The sequence below is a fragment of the Trachypithecus francoisi genome, unplaced genomic scaffold (genome assembly GCF_009764315.1).
Source record: "Trachypithecus francoisi isolate TF-2019V2 unplaced genomic scaffold, Tfra_2.0 Lachesis_group3, whole genome shotgun sequence".
NCBI classification, from domain to species: Eukaryota; Metazoa; Chordata; class Mammalia; order Primates; family Cercopithecidae; genus Trachypithecus; species Trachypithecus francoisi.
This window is the reverse complement of record NW_022681468.1, coordinates 156,360,544-156,378,703: the sequence shown is the minus strand read 5'-3', so window position 1 is coordinate 156,378,703 and position 18,160 is coordinate 156,360,544. Positions and strand designations below refer to the sequence as shown.

General features: G+C 39.7%; 1 protein-coding gene and 1 pseudogene across 1 annotated transcript in view; one reads left to right on the top strand and one right to left on the bottom strand.

Annotated features, from left to right (window-relative positions):
• Window positions 1-18,160, bottom strand: part of AVEN (apoptosis and caspase activation inhibitor) — a 189,796-nt gene that overhangs the window by 136,971 nt on the left and 34,665 nt on the right. Inside the window, exon 2 of the mRNA XM_033190688.1 lies at window positions 14,960-15,137. Coding sequence (XP_033046579.1) covers window positions 14,960-15,137 — 178 coding nt within the window. The remainder of the gene's footprint in view (window positions 1-14,959; window positions 15,138-18,160) is intronic.
• On the top strand, window positions 209-1,553 carry LOC117069564 (annotated as a pseudogene).

Genomic DNA, 18,160 nt, shown 5'->3' with positions numbered 1-18,160 from the left:
AAGTTAAACTCAAAAAAGATTCACTAATGTTCTCTCATTAAGCTATGTCCAGTATAACTAGTTTAAATTACCTAATAATAAAAATAAACATTCAGTTCTTCATGTGAACTTGAGAGTACAGTCTCTGCTAGCGATCCTATGGCTCGGCTCTGGGGGCCTGGGACCAGAAAGATAACCACAGCAGCCAAAAACGGTGATAGTGAAAACAATGGCTGCTTGGGGGACTGCAACCTACCACCATCAAATCAAGTATTATTTTGATGACTTTAATTTGCCATAAGACAAATTTTTTAAAGGAACAGACTAAATTGGATGAAAGCTGGATACCTCTGGAAATAACAAAATTCAACAGGTTAAATTACCTAACAACAGATTTTAATATAATAGTAGCACTGAACAAATCAAAGGCAGAACTAATGAAAATACAGATAAAACTAAAATCAGAAGATTTCCAAACAAACCTCCCTCTGATTAGTACAAAATGTGTCTCTGGCAACGGATGAGTATAGAAAAAAATGATATAAAACCAGATCCATTCATATGAAAGGCTTCCCAATGGATGCAACCCCTGATGACATAATTCTTTTATGTCTAATCTTTTAAAGATTAGAAGACAAAGGTCAAGGACTAAATATTCAAATGAGAAAAACATTACACAAAGCATTTAAGCAATCAACATTTGCAGTGTCTGATACTATTAAATCCAATAAAAAGTTGATAGAGACCCCAGCCCTGAACCCTGGTATAAAAACACAGACTTTCTAATACTTTTCAAGGAGAGTTATTTTGCAAAAAAAGAATGAAGCAAAACAAAGTATACACTAAATTCAGAGCGAAGCAAGAGCAAGAAGAAAAATGGAAGTACTGCAAAGCATAAAATGCCTGAGAGGATGGACACCCCATTTTCCATGATGTGATTATTATGCATTGTACACCTGTACCAAAATATCCCATACACCCAGTAAATACATATACATACTATGGACCCACAAAAATTAACTTAAAAAAAAAAAAAAAAGAAGTGCTGAGGATGCTTAAATGAAATGTCTAGATTGGATGTTTGCTGAAATTTTGGGGTGACTTAGGTAATCTGACCTGTAGAAAGCACCCACATATCCTTTTCTCAAATCATGGGGAAAGAAAATGGATACACTTTAGTAGTAGAGCAAAAGAGAGATTAATTCGATTTAAGAAAAAAGCTAAAGAAATACTAAATAAAGCAGAAGCAGCCAGTAATTGTAACCTATGACTAAGAAACAAGGAAGCGATGTGGAAAGTACTAGACGGAAAGGTAGAAAAAGAAACACTGAAAAAAACTCATGTAAAATCACCAAGAATCCCTAAACAAATGAGACTCAAAAGGTCATAGATTTAAAGGAAAAGGAAAGGGAAATAAAGCTGCCTAGGCTGGATCTGCTAAAGGAAATGTACAACTTCAGGGCAGGAAAATGAAAGTTCAGGATGATGAAAATGATGCAGCTGGACCAGTAAAAACAAAGAATTGCCTCAAAACAACAGAACACACAAAATGGCGCTGGAGACTAGCAGTTTAGCACACAAATTCTGCTCGTATCTTTTGAAGGTTTTTAAAAAGAAAATCAAATTAGGCTCAATATTCAATATTCAGCTATAAGGAAAGGTTTTTTTGTTGTTGGAGTTTTCCTTTTTTCCCTTTTCTTTTTTTTTTTTTTTGGTTATCCAGTTGAAAATTTTTTTAGCCCTGTGAGCCAAAACAAACAAAAAAAATTTTTTTAATGTATAGTTCTGCTTGTGTTATTTCAGATGTTTTAAAATATCAAAGGGAAGAATCTTCTACTATATTGCCGTTGTAATATAAGACTATATTAGTACAAACTATATACCATACAAGAAGAGGAGAAAAAGGAACTGCATCAATGAGGACAAATAAAATTGTCTTGTTGCCTCACGGGAAGAAAAGATTCAAGGTTTAATTTAAAAGTACAGGCTGCTAGAGTAATATCCTTTCTTTTCCCTTCAGTCTAATTGTTGACACAAGGATACAGAGGAGGGAAGAAATTCAAATGTCATTACAATTAAAATTTCCTACCCAAAACAGCTTTTCATAAAATTAAATTGAAGAAAATATAGAATAGTTTTAAGCAAAAATATGCACAGTCAACAACTATACTGACCAAACTGCAGTCTGGTTATTTTGTTTTTATTTGTATCGCTAAAAGTAGTGCTTATATACTTGCACATAATATTTTTTCCCTTGTTTATCTTGAATATTGATCCAGTGCATTCTGGTCACGCTGTTAAACATTTTTCTAACTCTGGCTATCTGTGACACCTTGAAAGGAATAGACAATGCATATGGCATGAATTCAATGATTCGACTTTTGGGGGAAAAAAAGTGAAGGGCAGAAGAAATTTCTCATAGATCTTACTTTTTACCTTTGAAGGTAAGAATACAGTGCCATTTTCAAAGCTCGTGAAACGTAACTTAGAACTGCAAGAATACTGTTCAAAAAGAAAAGCCAAAGGCATGATTATCTCTTTCAGAGACTTACAGAAAGAGTTCTACAAAGACACCTAAAGACTCACAGTCCTACCAGAAAAAGTATGACTTTGAACAACCGTCCCCTTTCCCATATCCACCACTAATAAAAATGAGGGTGTCACTGTCCATGGCCAGAAACAAACAGAGCAGGCAGTGCCTGTGTGGCACAAGTGGAAGGAAGCAGGCTGGAAAGTGCTGCCTCTCCAAAAATGGTTCCCACCTCTATGGTGGTAACAGAAATTTTACCATTAGAAATTTGCTTTTAAAGATTTTTATTTCTTTTATAAAGAGATCTGTAAAATAAAAAAATTGATAATACATATGAGCTTAAAGAATAACTATTAAACCAACATAAATAATAATCATCCAGGACAGGAAATAGAACACTGCCACCACCACACCTGCTATCTGGCCCTCCTCATCTCCCCACTAGAGGTGACCGCAATCCTGATATCTGGAATAATCATTTCCTTGATTGTCACTTTAGTATTTAAGTACACATCCCTAAAAAATGGGGTTTTTTTCTTGTGTTTGAACTTTACATAAATAGAATCATACTAAAGAATTCTGTGGGCATGTTTCTTTTACTTCATGCTATGTTGAAAAGATTCATCCACTTATTTAAGTATTCACTCCACTGTTAATGAATATTTGTGTTGCTTCCGAGGCACTTCTGAACATACAGCTGTGAATATTCGTGCTAGAGTTTCTCTAGAGTAGGGGGTCCCCATCCCCCAGACCATGGATCAGTACCGATCTGTGGCCTGTTAGGAACCGGGCTGCATAGCAGGAGGCGAGCGGTGGGCAAGTGAGCGAAGATTCTTCTCTATTTACAGCCACTCCCCACTGCTTGCATCATGGCCTGAGCCCCGCCTCCTGTCAGATCAGCAGCAGCATTAGATTCTCATAGGAGCCAAACCCTATTGTGAACTGCGCATGCGAGGGATCCAGGTTGCACGCAAGCTCCTTATGAGACTCGAATTCCTGATCATTTGTCACTGTCTCCCATCATTCCCAGATGGGACCATCCAGTTGCAAGAAAACAAGCTTAGGACTCTCATTGATTCTACATTATGGTGAGTTGTATAATTATTTCACCATATATCACAATGTAATAATAATAGAAATAAAGCACACAATAAATGTAACGTGCTTGAATCACCCTGAAACCATCATCCCCACCCCAGTCTGTGGAAAAACTGTCTTCTACAAAACCGGTCCCTGGTGCCAAAAAGGTTGGGGACCTCTGCTCTAGAGTATCCTTTAAGGCTGAAAGTGCTAGATCTTCAGTTTTATCAGAAAATGGCAAACTATCTTCCAAAGTGAGCATCAACATATACATACACTGTGTGTGAAATAGAAATCACTTTTTAATTACCAGTCTTCAAAAATGCACCGTTACAATGGAAATCTACTTAGAGAATATATGTTAAGCTGTATTCTCCACTCTTAGATAAAGGTCTATATTCTCTACTCTTAGATAAAGGCCTATCTTCCAAATAACATCTGAGAGTTGGACCAGAGGTCCAGCTAATTTGGGAAGAAAAAATAACATACAGGCAACCCTACTTATTGGTGGACTTAACCAACCACAGGTCAAAAATTTTTTAAAAAATAAAAAATAACAATACTGGCCAGGCACAATGGTTCACACCTGTAATCTCAGCACTTTCGGAGGCCAAAGTGGGAGGATCACTTGAGACCAGGAGTTCAAGACCAGCCTGGGCAACATAGCAAGCTCCTATCTCTACAAAAAAATGAAGAAATCAGCCAGGCGTGGGTGGCACACATCTATAGTCCTAACTACTAAGGAGGCTGGGGCAGGAGGATTGCTTGAGCCCAGGAGGTCGAGGCTGCAGTGAGCTATGATCATGCCACTGCACTCCAGCCTGGGTGACAGAGGAAGACCCTGTCTCTCTAAAAATAAATGAATAAAGAAAATCAATTTAAAATAACAATACAACAATAAAAATACAAATAAAAAATAATACAGTATAACTTTACATAGCACTTACATTGCATTAGATATTATAAGTGATTTAAAGATAATTTAAAGTATATAAGGGAAGATATCTATACTTTTTGCATAGGTTATACTAAAATATTGTGCCATTTTATATCAGAGACTTGAGCATTCCTAGATTTTGGTATCCACAGGTGTCCTGAAACCATCCCTCTTGGATACCAAGGGAAAACTTTTGAGTCCTTAAGTCCTCAAAAGCGATTGCAACAAAACCAAAAATTGACAGGTGAGACCTAATTAAACTAAAGAGTTTATGCTCAGCAAAAAAAAAAAAAAAAAAAAAAACTATCAACAGTATAAACAGACAACCTATAGAATGAGAGAAAATATTTGCAAACTATGTAATCTGACAAAGGTCTAATAATCTATAAGGAATTTCAAGAGCTGAACAAGTAAAAAACAACGCCATTTTAAAATGGGCAAAAGACATGAAGAAACACTTCTGAAAAGATGACATACAAGTAGCCAACTAACATATAAAACTATGCCCAATGTCACTATCTGAGAAATGCACATCAAAACCACAATGAGACATCATGTCACATCACGCAGAATGGCTATTACTAACATATCAAAAAGAAAGAAAGAAAGAAAGAAAGAAAGAGAGAGAGAGATGCTGATGAGGCTGTGGAGAAAAGGGAATGCTTACATACTGTTGTTAGGAATGGAAATTAGTTCAGCCACTGTAGAAGGCTGTTTGGCGGTTTCTCAAAGAACTGAAAACAGAACTACCATTCGACCTAGCAATCCCATTACTGGGTATATATCCAAAAGAAAAGAAATCTTTCTACCAAGAAGACATATGCAATTGTATGTTCGTTGCAGCGCTTTTCACAATAGCAAAGACATGGAATCAACCTCAGTGCCCACCAGTAGTGCACTGGATACAGAAAATGTGCCACCTACACATCTCGGAACACGATGTGGCGATAATCATATCCTTTGCAGCAACATAGGTGCAGCCGGAGGCCATTAGCCTAAGCAAACTCACACCAGCACAGAACACCAAAGACTGCACCTGCTCACTTACAAGTGGAAGCGAAACACTGGGTACTATGGACGTAAAGATGGCAACAATGAACATTGAGAACTCCTAGAGAGGGGAGAGAGAGTGGGCAAGGGTGGAAAAACTATTAAGTACTATGCTCAGTACCTGGGTGACAGGATCCACTGTATCCCAAACCTCTGCATCAGCATCCTGCAATATACCCACATAACAAACCTGAACATGTACTCCCTGAATCCAGAATAAAAGTTGAAATTATTTTTGTTAGAAAAGATGAAGGAAGGAAGGAAGGAAGGAAGGAAGGAAGGAAGGAAGGAAGGAAGGAAGGAAGGAAGGAAGGAAGGGAGAAGGAAGGAAAGAAGGAAAGAAAGAGAGAGAGAAAGAAAGATAGAAAGAAAGAGAAAGCAAGCAAGCAAAGCATAGAGCCTTTGTCTGAGAATCCAAATCTGGATTACATCTCACTGTGATGACAGTGGCCATCCTTCAGGGCACGTGGCAAACAAACACTGAGATAGAAGAGAAAAACAGATGAACAATGTAGATGGGAACAAGTACAAGTAAGGGAAAGGGGGGAAAGACTTATTTTTATTACTTGACCTAAGACCACTGACTTTTAAATTCTTTGAGACTCAGAACCACACTTATATTCAATAAATGACTCAACAATCAATGATATTATACCCAAGAACTTTTAATTTCTCAGAAAAATACAAATAAATTCTGTTGACAACCAATGCTATTTATGTCTAGCATTCAAGGAACAAAGAAATTAGACTTTGACTTCACGGAATACAGATAACTAAGGTTCTATTAGCAAAAAAATTCAATAAATACTAAAAGTAGGTACCATGTTTACATATTAAGCAGAACTAAAATCCGTGGTAAATTTAAGATAAGATGCTGGCGTCATCAAATCAAGCACTGTTACTTCTATTCTTGCTCTTCCTCCGTGGAGAAACAGTATTGCCCAAGGGTAGACAGAGTCATGACAGAAGTAGATTCAAACCCACATTTCTTTGAGTTGGTGGCCTGTATTCCTTACACTAAACCACGCTGTCAAAAGAAAACTATCACATCACAGGCCAAACTTCCATGTTCAATATCAAAAATCAGAATTTTCAAGGTTGATAAATTGCTCCTAATTTCACTACTTTGGTGCATAATAGAGAAATTATATACTCATAAAGAAACATAGAAAATGGAAACCAAAAGGGTATATACTGTTTAGAAGACTGAAGTACATGGTAATTATGCTACCTCACTCCAGCAATCTAAAATGGTTGCAAAAGAATGTAGCAAACGATTTTGTGACCCAGCTCCTGCTCAGTCCCATCGCTGTCCCCTGTCTCTCCAGGGAGTAGAGGATTCCCCGTCTGTGAACTGCGCAGAGCGTGTGAAGAATCTCACCATCTCAAGACATTTTTTGAAGTTACTGAAATGATTAAATGAATCAGATGCTTCAGACCACTCCAAATTGCAGGTCATTATATCATTTAAGTTTTTAAAATGCTGCTGCAGCTCCTAGCATGACTGACACAAAAGATGGTGATTTCTGCATTTCCAACTGAGATACCTGGTTCATCTCATTGGGACTGCTTGGACAGTGGGTGCAGCCCACAGAGGGCAAGCTGAAGCAGGTCGGGACATCACCTCACCCCGGAAGTGCAAGGGGTCAGGGGATTTCCCTTTCCTAGCCAAGGGAAGCCGTGGCAGACTATACCTGGAAAATCGGGACACTCCCAACCAAATACTGCACTTTTCCAACAGTCTTAGCAAAGGGCACACCAGGAGATCACATCCTGCGCCTGACTTGGTAGGTCCCACACCCATGGAGCGTTACTTACTGCCAGCACAGCAGTCTGAGACAGACCTGCGAGACAGCAGCCTGGCAGGGGGAGGGGCGTCCACCATTGCTGAGGCTTGAGTAGGTAAACATGGTGGCTGGAGGAGTTCATATTGGGCGGAAGCCACCACAGCTCTGAAAGGCTTGCTGCCTCTGCAGACCCCACCCCTGGGGGCAGGGCATAGCTGAACAAACAGCAGCAGAAACTTCTGCAGACTTAAACGTCCTTGTCTGACAGCTCTGAAGAGAGGTGTGCTTCTCCAAGCACGGTGTTTGAGCTCTGAGAATGGATAGACTGACTCCTCAAGTGGGTCCCTGACCCCCATGTAGCCTGACTGTGAGACGCCTCCCAGTGGGGGCCGACAGACACCTCATACAGGTGGGTACCCCTCTGAGATGAAGCTTCCAGAGGAAGAATCAGGCAGCAACATTTGCTGTTCTGCAATATTTGCTGTTCTACAGCCTCTGCTGGTGATAACCCAGGCAAACATGGTCTGGAGTGGACCTCCAGCAAACTCCAACAGACCTGCAGCTGAGCAGCTGAGGGACCTCTTAGAAGGAAAACTAACAAACAGAAAGGACTAGTATCAACATTAACAAAAAGGACATCCACACCAAAACCCCATCTGTAGGTCACCAACATCAAAGACCAAAGGTAGATAAAACCACAAAGATGAGGAGAAACCAGAGCAGAAAAGCTGAAAATTCTAAGAACCAGAGCGCCCCTTCTTCTTCAAAGAATCGCAGCTCCTTGCCAGCAACGGAACAAAGCTGGACAGAGAACGACTTTGACGAGCTGACAGAAGTAGGCTTCGGAAGGCTGGTAATAAGAAACTTCTCTGAGCTAAAGGAGGATGTTCTAACCCATCACAAGGAAGCTAAAAAGCTTGAAAAAAGATTAGACGAATGGCTAACTAGAATAAACAGCATAGAGAAGACCTTAAATTACCCGATGGAGCTGAAAACCATGGTACGAGAATGTAGCAAACAATAAAATGTAACACTCTACAGGAAAAAAAAGCTAAATTAGAACTTTTAGAAGAAAATATAGGAGAACATCTTTAACCTTGGGGGAAAGATGGATTTCTCAAGGCATAAAACAGCATGAACAGTAGGATAGAAAATTGATAAATTCAACTAAAATTTAAAACAATGCACTGAAGGACACCACTATAGAAGTGAATCTCATATCAGGAGACACCTGCAAACACAAATATCAAAAGATAAGTGTCAAGACTACATCTTTTTTAACCCACAAATCAATAAGAAACAAAATAGCCAAATGGTCAAAGAATGTGAGCAAGCAGTTCACAAAGAAAGCAAGCACCACAAATACAAAGATGTTCAATGTCAGCAACAACTAAGGAAATGTAAACTAAAACCTCCAAGGATGAGGTCTCCATACCACCTCACAGCCAGGCACGCCCATATTTTTATATAAGACTCTATCGTTACCATCATCTGCAACCCCCTGCCCCACCAAATCTCAACGTGAATCATTCTAATCTACAGCCACCACTTCCCACCTCTCCAACTCACACTTTCTCAAGAAGGTCAATAATCCTTCTGCCCAGAAGAATCTGTAGTCCTGTGATCCCACAATCTTTTTACTGCCCCTCATCTTCCCCCATATCTTCACTTATTTCCTTATCCCACTTAAATTCATGTCAGTCATTCTAATAATCATCTCCTTTTCCCTCTCTCATTTCATTGCATTTGCTCTGCTAAACTATAATCATGATTAAGTCCTACCCTTCCGTCCGGTCTTTCTGGGCCTGCACCCATACAGCACAATATGAGTCGAGGAAAAGTATACCTGTTCTCACCTAAAATTTATGAATACCAACTTCACGTGGGCCCCTATTGTCACCCAACATCTATACGGCATTTTCCTATTTGGAAAATAAGAAACTATACTTTCCCACTTCCTCAACAACTATTTCTCACCTTCTACTTCCAGTATCTCCTCCACAACACTTATCCACGGTTTTCTTAGACCGCTTCCTCAAGCCCCCATGACATCTACCCATCTACACATATCTATGCCCATATATTCTGCCTTTTCTCCAATTACAGTTGGAAAACTGCCGAAGCCCCAGCAATGGGCCATCCCTCCACCTACACAATAGATCCTATCAAGCTCATAATCTACTAAAGAACATAGATCCAGGAATACTCACCCCTCCCCATATTATTTTCGTCCTCTTTTCTGGATCTATCATCAAGTAAACATGTAGTTATTTCTCCCACCTTTAAAAAATGTCTTAACTGGCCAAGCACAGTGGCTGACATCTGTAATCCCAGGACTTTGGGAGGCCAAGGCAGGATTGTTTGAGCCCAGGAGTTCGAGACCAGCCTAAGCAACATAACAAGACCCTGTCGCTACAAAAGAAATGCCAAGAAAAGAAAAAATGAGAAAGTGTTGACCCCCTTCTCCCACCAGCCCATTATTCTCCTTTCCTTTATAACAAAACTCCTTAAAATTAAGTCATTTATACCTGCTGTCTCAAACGTCTCCTCCCACATTCTTTTTAAAGTCAAGAAAATTTATCCCACCACTCCAACAAAACTGCACTTATGAAGATCACCAGTAACCTTCCTGTTGTTAAATTTAACAGTCAATTCTTCATTGTCATCAACTGCATTTGATACAGATCTCTCCTCCTGCTTCAAAACACTTAAAGACACTACACTCTCCTGGTTCTTTCTTCTACCACTCATGCTCAGTCTCCTTTGCTGTTTTCTTCTCTTTACCCTAAACTGTAGACACTGTGGTCCCTGGGAATCAGTACTTCTCTAGGTAATAACTCCCCTGGTCATCTCATACATTCTCATGACTTTAAATATCATCTATAGGCTGGCATCACCCAAATGTATTATTGCCAGCCCAGGCCTGGATCCTGAATCCCACATTCCTCTTTCCAGCAGCCTGCTCCATGCCGCCTATTAGATGTTGTGCTGGGTCTCTTCCATGTGCCAATGCAGATTTATCCCCCACCCTTCTCCATCCTGTTTTGCCCTAGAAGGTTGACCAGTATGGACTACAACTTCCCTTGTCTTCTGGCTTCCAGTAGGTTAGGCTTATGGAAGCCTTGGCAGAGACAGGAAGAGAATGTTTATTCCTCTGACTCTCTCAGTGTGGGGTCATCTTCACTGGCTGAGTCCCCTCACTGAAGGTGATTCCTCCCAAGGCCAACTCTCTCTGACTCTCTTCAAATTTCCAGTAACTGGGGTGGTACCATCTCTGCTGCTATTTCCCTCTCAACTCAGCACTACCTCAGTGCTTTCATTATACTCTGCACATACCTTTGTAAATGATTCCTTTGCCAAAATGTTCAATTGGCCGGGCGCAGTGGCTCGCGCCTGTAATCCCAGTACTTTGGGAGGCCAAGACGGGCGGATCACGAGATCAGGAGATTGAGATCATCCTGGCTAACACGGTGAAACCACGTCTCTACTAAAAATACAAAAATTAGCCAGGCGCAGTGGCGGGCGCCTGTAGTCCCAGCTACTCAGGAGGCTGAGGCAGGAGAATGGCGTAAACCCGGGAGGCAGAGCTTGCAGTGCACCGAGATTGCGCCACTGCACTCCAGCCTGGGCGACAGAGCAAGACTCCATCTCAAAAAAAAAGAAAAAAAATGTTCAATTATATTGAGTGTGCCAGCCATTTCTTAAGGAATTCTGACTGCAGCAGGTATCTAAGTGACATCTCAATTTTAACACATGCAACACTGAGTACCTTCTATAACTTACACACCTCAGTTAAGGGCAACTCCCTTCTTCTGGCTGTTCAGACCAAACACCTAGTGTCATCCTTACATATCTTTTTATCTCATACCCAATATTTGCAAGTGTTCTCTGCTCTTCCCTCTACATAGATCTAGAACCCAGGCACTTTTCACCACCTCCACTGCTCTCCTCTGGACCCAGCAACCACCACCACTGCTCACCTGGATTATTATTAGTGGCTTCCTAACTAGTCTATCTGCTATCAGTAGTAGCAGTGGCTTCCTAACTAGTCTACCTGCTCCCCTCTTGCCAGTCTTCAGTTCCTTCCAACACAGCAGAATGATCCTGTTAACACAGGAGTAAAATTATATCACTCTTCTCTTCAAACCCTCCACTGGTTTTCATCTCACTCAGAACAAAAGAAAACATCTTTACAATGACCTACAATACTATGTGATCTGGCTGGACAATGCCTTTCCGACCCCATCGCATACTTGCTCACTTTGCTTCGGCCGCACTGGCCTTCCTTGCGATTCCCTGTCCTCCTCATCTCAAAGCCTTTGAGCTTGCTATTCCCTTTACCTGGGACACTTTTCCCACAGATAGCCTCCCTTGCTCCCTCACTCTCCTCAGATCTTTGCTCAAATGTTATGTTCTCAGTAAGACCCCAGGCTACTTCTAAAACTGGTAACAGCCCTTCCTCATTTTATTTCTCTTCTAAGCAATTACAGCATTTAACATTTTATATATTCTTCTTGTTTATCTCTACCCTCTAGAAAGTCAACTCTGTGAGGCAAGTGTTTATATCTGTTCTGTTCACCACTCTATGCCCAGCCTCTAAGCCAATAGCTGAAACAATGGGTACTTAAATATCTATTGAATTAACTACACTAGATACCATTCAGTCAACTGGTCACAATTTAAAAGTCCAACAGTACTATGTATTTGCAGAGATGCTGAACACTAGGAACTCTAGCTCATCTTTACTGTGGAAAGCAATTTGGCAATATCTAGAAAAGTTTATGACTGCACACCTAAGGAACCAGCAATATTTTTTCTCAGTTGTGTATTTATTTATACCAACAAGGATAGTACACTAGGAAGCAGAATCGTTTCAAGGAGTATGGTCAGCTTACCTAGAGAACACTACATACTGCAGAATTTTTATTATCAGAGAATGAAGTTGACCTCTCGAAAGTAAACCAATATAGCACCAAAACACTGAGTATGAAGAAAGCATGGAAGCTCTTCTCAGTCTTATGCTATCATGAGAAGAAACCTATAGATCAGCAACAGAGTGGGAAAGAAATGTAAGTACATATGAAAAGACAGGGTTTTTTGGCAATCACCAAAAAAACCAATCACAGATAAATAAGCTACTTCAGAAGAAATCAGTAAGCAAAGACACTACAAGAAAAATACATGGGAGACTCAATCCACGCCAGGTTTTCAATTATAAATAAAATGCTAAAATAAATAACCAAAATCATAAACCAGAGGACAGGCCTGCTAGGTTGGACAAAAGAAAAATTTTTTTTTGAGATGGAGTTTTGCTCTTGTTGCCCAGGCTGGAGTGCAGTGGTGCAATCTCGGCTCACTACAACCTCCACCTCCTCGGTTGAAGCAATTCTCCTGCCTCAGCATCCCTAGTCGCTGGAATTACAGGCGCCTGCCACCACCACCAGCTAATTTTGTGTATTTTTAGTAGAGACGAGGGTTTCACTATGTTGGCCAGGATGGTCTCGAACTTCTGACCTCAGGCGATCCACCTGCCTCAGCCTCCCAAAGTACTGGGATTACAGACCTGAGCCACCGCGCCCAGCCTGGACTAGAATTTTTAACTGCCTTCCAACATTTATGAAGTATCTCTTTTTGCCAGATACTAGTAACTGACTACACACTGATTGAATTAAATCTACTTTAGTCCACAAGTTAATTTCATTGCATTACTTCAATTTTCTCCCCCAGATCTTTTGGCAGAACGGCTGATGAGAATTAAAACTGACCAGCTCATATTTTACCTTCATTCCCCTTCTCCCACCTTGAAGAAAAGTGCTTATAAACCCATAATTGGCCAAAATATAGGTACCAAGAGGGAAGCACTCATTTGACAGGAAAAATTATTTAGTCCTTGAACAGTCAATGAGTTGAGAACAATCCCCAAACCTAAAGAAGTTATGCTATGTGAATCATCTATGGTAATGACAAACTGAATCCTGTGCTTCTGACTCACAATTTTACGATGTACTTCTTTCCTGCTCAGAAAAGCATCTTCTATTAAGTTAGAAGAGAATGCATCACTTTATTGTTCTTAGTCTCAAGCAGGCATTCAAAAATACAGGCAGATAAAGAAGAAAGGTAGAACTAAACAGCAACATCAAAGTCATGCGGAAGAAAAAATTGAAAACAGTCCCAAAGTATTATTTTTGTTTTACTTCTCTGCTTCTCACATCTGCATCCTCTGTATCTTTTTAACCTGGCAATAATTATTGATTAAGATAATTGCAGATTCACACATAGTTGTAAAGAAATAATACAGAGAGATCTCTTGTACACATTGCCCAGTTTCCCCCAATAACATTTTGCAAAGCCATAATATAATATCACAACCAGGAGAGTGACACTGAAACTGATACAATCTGCCAATCTTATTCAAATTTATTCATACTCGTTTGTGCACATGTGTGTATATTAAGTTCTATACAGTTTTTTCACCTGTGTAGGTTCCTGTATCTGCCACCACAGTCAAGATACTAAACAGTATCAGCATCCCAGGGATCTGTCATGCTGCCCCTTTATGACCACATCCGCCTCCCACCCTCCCATCTCCAACACCTGGAAATCACTCATCTATCTTCCACTTATTCTTTAAATTCTTGGCCGGGCGCAGTGGCTCAAGCCTGTAATCCCAGCACTTTGGGAGGCCGAGACGGGTGGATCACGAGGTCAGGAGATCGAGACCATCCTGGCTAACACGGTGAAACCCCGTCTCTACTAAAAAAAAATACAAAAAACTAGCCGGGCGAGGTGGCGGGCGCCTGTAGTCCCAGCTACTCGGGAGGCTGAGGCAGGAGAATGGCGTAAACCCGGGAGGCGGAGCTTGCAGTGAGCTGATACCCGGCCACTGCACTCCAGCCTGGGCGGCAGAGCAAGACTCCGTCTCCAAAAAAAAAAAAAAAAAAAACAAACAAACAAAAAAATTCTTACGCCACACCTTAGTAGGGACCCTGCAGCCATCTGTACACCCAGCACTCCCCCAGTATTCCCTGTTACTGCTCTCCAGCATCACATCACCGAAGGTGCAATAGATCTTAGATTACAGCTGATCACGGACAGACTGGGTTTTCACTGTATTGACAGAGAAAACTATCCAAAAGCACAATCAAAAACTTGGTGCTCAGTGCATCTGGCTCCAATAAGTGCATATCCACTACTATGCATATGCCCGGCTACTTAAAAAAGAGAACGTATATTCTAGAAACTTTATCATGCTTCCTATAAATATAAGTAATGTTTCCTCCAATATCAAAGAAAACATTTATTTTTCTCAGACTATCAAATTTACAGCGGCATGGCTCAGCTTCTTCCACTTATAGGAAGGCTTTTATCTATTGCAAAGACTTTAGTCATTCTACATCAGTACATGGAAACCCTTACTTCCACTTAACATCATTTTTTCCCTTACAAGCCATTAGAAACACTATCCTTTACTTGAATTTAAAATCCAAAGAACAAAGGATAAATTGCTAGTTATAAAAGTGGAATTTAAAAATATAAATACAATGTCTGTGCAAGTTTTAGAGCACTAAGCAGTATGCATGCAACTGGAATTCATACCTGCAGAGCTGAGGAGGACACTGAAATCTGTTCCCCTCTGGGACTCTCCACTTTCAGTATTGACCTCTTTTTCAATATTTTGATATCGATCCCAGTTAGAGACAATCTTTCTTTTAGAATAATTTCCCTGTTCATCATTCTCTTCTCCATAGGTCTCTGCATCGCTGTCATCTTCAACCTGCAACCGTTAGAGACAAATCAATAAGTAGGCAGTGGAAATCCTGACCTTAGTAGACTTCCTGTAAAATAAAACAAAAAAGTACATGGGCATATCAATAAAAAGCAGTACACCAAGCTGTCTGAAGATATTAAATATTAACAGAATCACACTATACCAGAGTGTTCTTTCAGGGTGAACTTTTCAGTAATCGTTGAAAAGGAAATTGAGCAAGCAGCTGCCTACACATTTGTGTAGCTGATCTCTAAAACCTATCCCTGTGTATCCCACAGGGAATTAAGTTTCATCCAGTTAAAATAATCAAGGCTGTAAGTATCTTAAACTCAAAGGACTTCAGGATGGAAATCAACTCTCCCTTTCAATTTATGGATTTTACAAACGCATTCCATAAATACATTTATAAGATTTAACTTTTTAGAGCAATTAAAGTATGACATGATTTAAAACTATTTAACTTAAACACACACTCGTAGGAAAACACTATTACATACAGTGAGAGACAATGGCTTGTGAAATGGAGCATGAATTTACGTGGCACCACATTTACACATGTGGTTCCATACTCTAGAATAATGAAAACCACTGCACATCTAAATTTGTTTTAGTACTTCTTATTAACAACTTGTTTGGAATAAATACATGTTATGAACAGAACCATCCAGATAGGGGATTAATGAATGTTCTGAGGTTTAAATATTGACAGGAGACAAATTACTGACAAAGTCAAGGCCACTTCTTTTGCCCTTGATAGCCTTCTGTGAGCGCCCTCTCAGGTATCCTCTTAGCACTCTCCAGGCTCAATTTCTCCAACTCGCCTGTGTCATTTTTCAGGTAGTGTCTGCGTGAGCAATGAGTTGTATACATGTGGACACACACACACATACACAATGCTCCTAGTAAAAAGACTGCACAAAATCTTACTTCAATAGAAAGTGCTTGGGTATACAAAAGTTTCCTGTATTACAACTGACTATGTTGTATCGATTTCTATAAGCTTTAAATGGCAACCCTGCTCAGATGCATTCTAGAGAACAGTTTCCAGTCTTGGGCACTGAAACGTTAAGACAGCATGCAGAAAGATACACAATGTGAACAATTCTAGAAGATAAGGAGCCCAGTTTCTTCAATAAATAAACTGCAGGAGACAAAAATGGTAGCAGAGGATGGAGAAACCTATAAACCAAATAAGCTTAAGGCATAACCAGCTGTAATGTAGGGAACTTATTTGTACTCATTTGAATAATCTAGAGGAAATAATGACTATGAAACAACTGGGAAAAAGTAAATAATGACTGGATATTTGATTACATTAAGGAAATACCACTAATTTATTGTTTGTTTGTTATAATACTGGTATTGTAATTTTTTTTAGTGTTGTTAACTTTTAGATATAAACACAGAACTCTTTATGGATGAAAAGGTAGGACATGTGAGATTTGCTCCAAAATAGTGGGTGGAGAGGAATGGTGGATAGACATGAAATACACTATACTTAATTGGTAATTGCTGAAGCTGGATGATGGGTACATGGAAAATCATATTATTATTCTATCTACTTTTGCATGTATTTAAATTTTTTCATAATAGAATATTAAATTTTTAAAAGAGAGAGAGATGCACATAGAATCTTGTGTCCCAAACATTACAAGATCCTTATCAAGAAAAAAATGAGTAAAATATATTAAAACAACTCATCTGTATAGGACAGGTTGGACTTAAAAAAAATAGTGTGGACTTAAAAAAAATAACAAGCTTTTATTAACACAGAAACAGGACATATGGATTGGAGAAAATTAGGAGGAAAAGACAAGAAAAACTAAAATAAATAAAAACCCCAAATTCTGTCAACCACAGAGTACCACTAACCCCTTAGTACACAAACTTCCAGATCTTTTTCTATGTATATATTTACATATACTTCTTTTTGGTCACCAGATTTTTAAAAAATATTCTTCATCTCTCCATTTAATAAATTTCATTTCATGTAACACCCAGGCTATTTCCAAATTTCCCTAACCCAAAAAATGTCCTATACAGCTGGTTTTTCCAAGACAGTATCCAATCCAGGACCAGGAACTGTATCTAATTGTTTATTCCTTAAGTCTCTTTGAATCTAGCACAGTCCCTATTTTTATGACGCTGACTTATTGACAAGGCCAGGCCGGGTCTGGCTGCTTCCTCATGGTATTATTTATAGATTTTTTTTATCTCCAATATTATCTATAAACTAATCTTAAAAATTTAAGTGCTCAATGGAGTCAAGCTAAATATTTTTGGCTAAAATACATCACAGATGGTGCTTTGAACTCTTTGTTACATCACATAAGATGGCTGAACAAACATAAGCACTATATATAATAACTAAGATGGGCCACAGAGTTTGGATAATGAAGTCTGATCCACTCACCCACTGTACAGATACGTCTTCCCTCTTTCATATAGGAAATTGCTTGTGCAGTGTTATTTGATCCACTGTAAATTTCTAGTTCCCCAACCATTCACTTAACAAATTTAACACTAGTCAATAATCCTCACTTGAATCAACTTTCATACACTTTCATGAAATAATAGACTAATTGGCCTTTCAAGATCACTTTCAGCCCTCAAATGTCATCATAGAGCCTCCCTGTCAAAACAAAAAGATGGCATTCTACATTATGATCTAGGGACTGCAAAGACTGCCTGAAAACTAGAGCATTCCTGCAAGTTTCTGAGAACCAAAAGATGCTGGCAGATTAAACATATACAATAGAATCTGCTATGTAAATAACAAATACCAGGAACATTCTGCAGAAAATAGCCTTGGCCGGGCGCGGTGGCTCACGCCTGTAATCCTAGCACTTTGGGAGGCTGAGGCAGGCGGATCATGAGGTCAGTAGATCGAGACCACCCTCGCTAACACACTGAAACCCCGCCTCTACCAAAACTACAAGAAAATTAGCCAGGCGAGGTGGCGGGCGCCTGTACTACCAGCTACTCGGGAGGCTGAGGCAGGAGAATGGCATGAACCTGGGAGGCAGAGC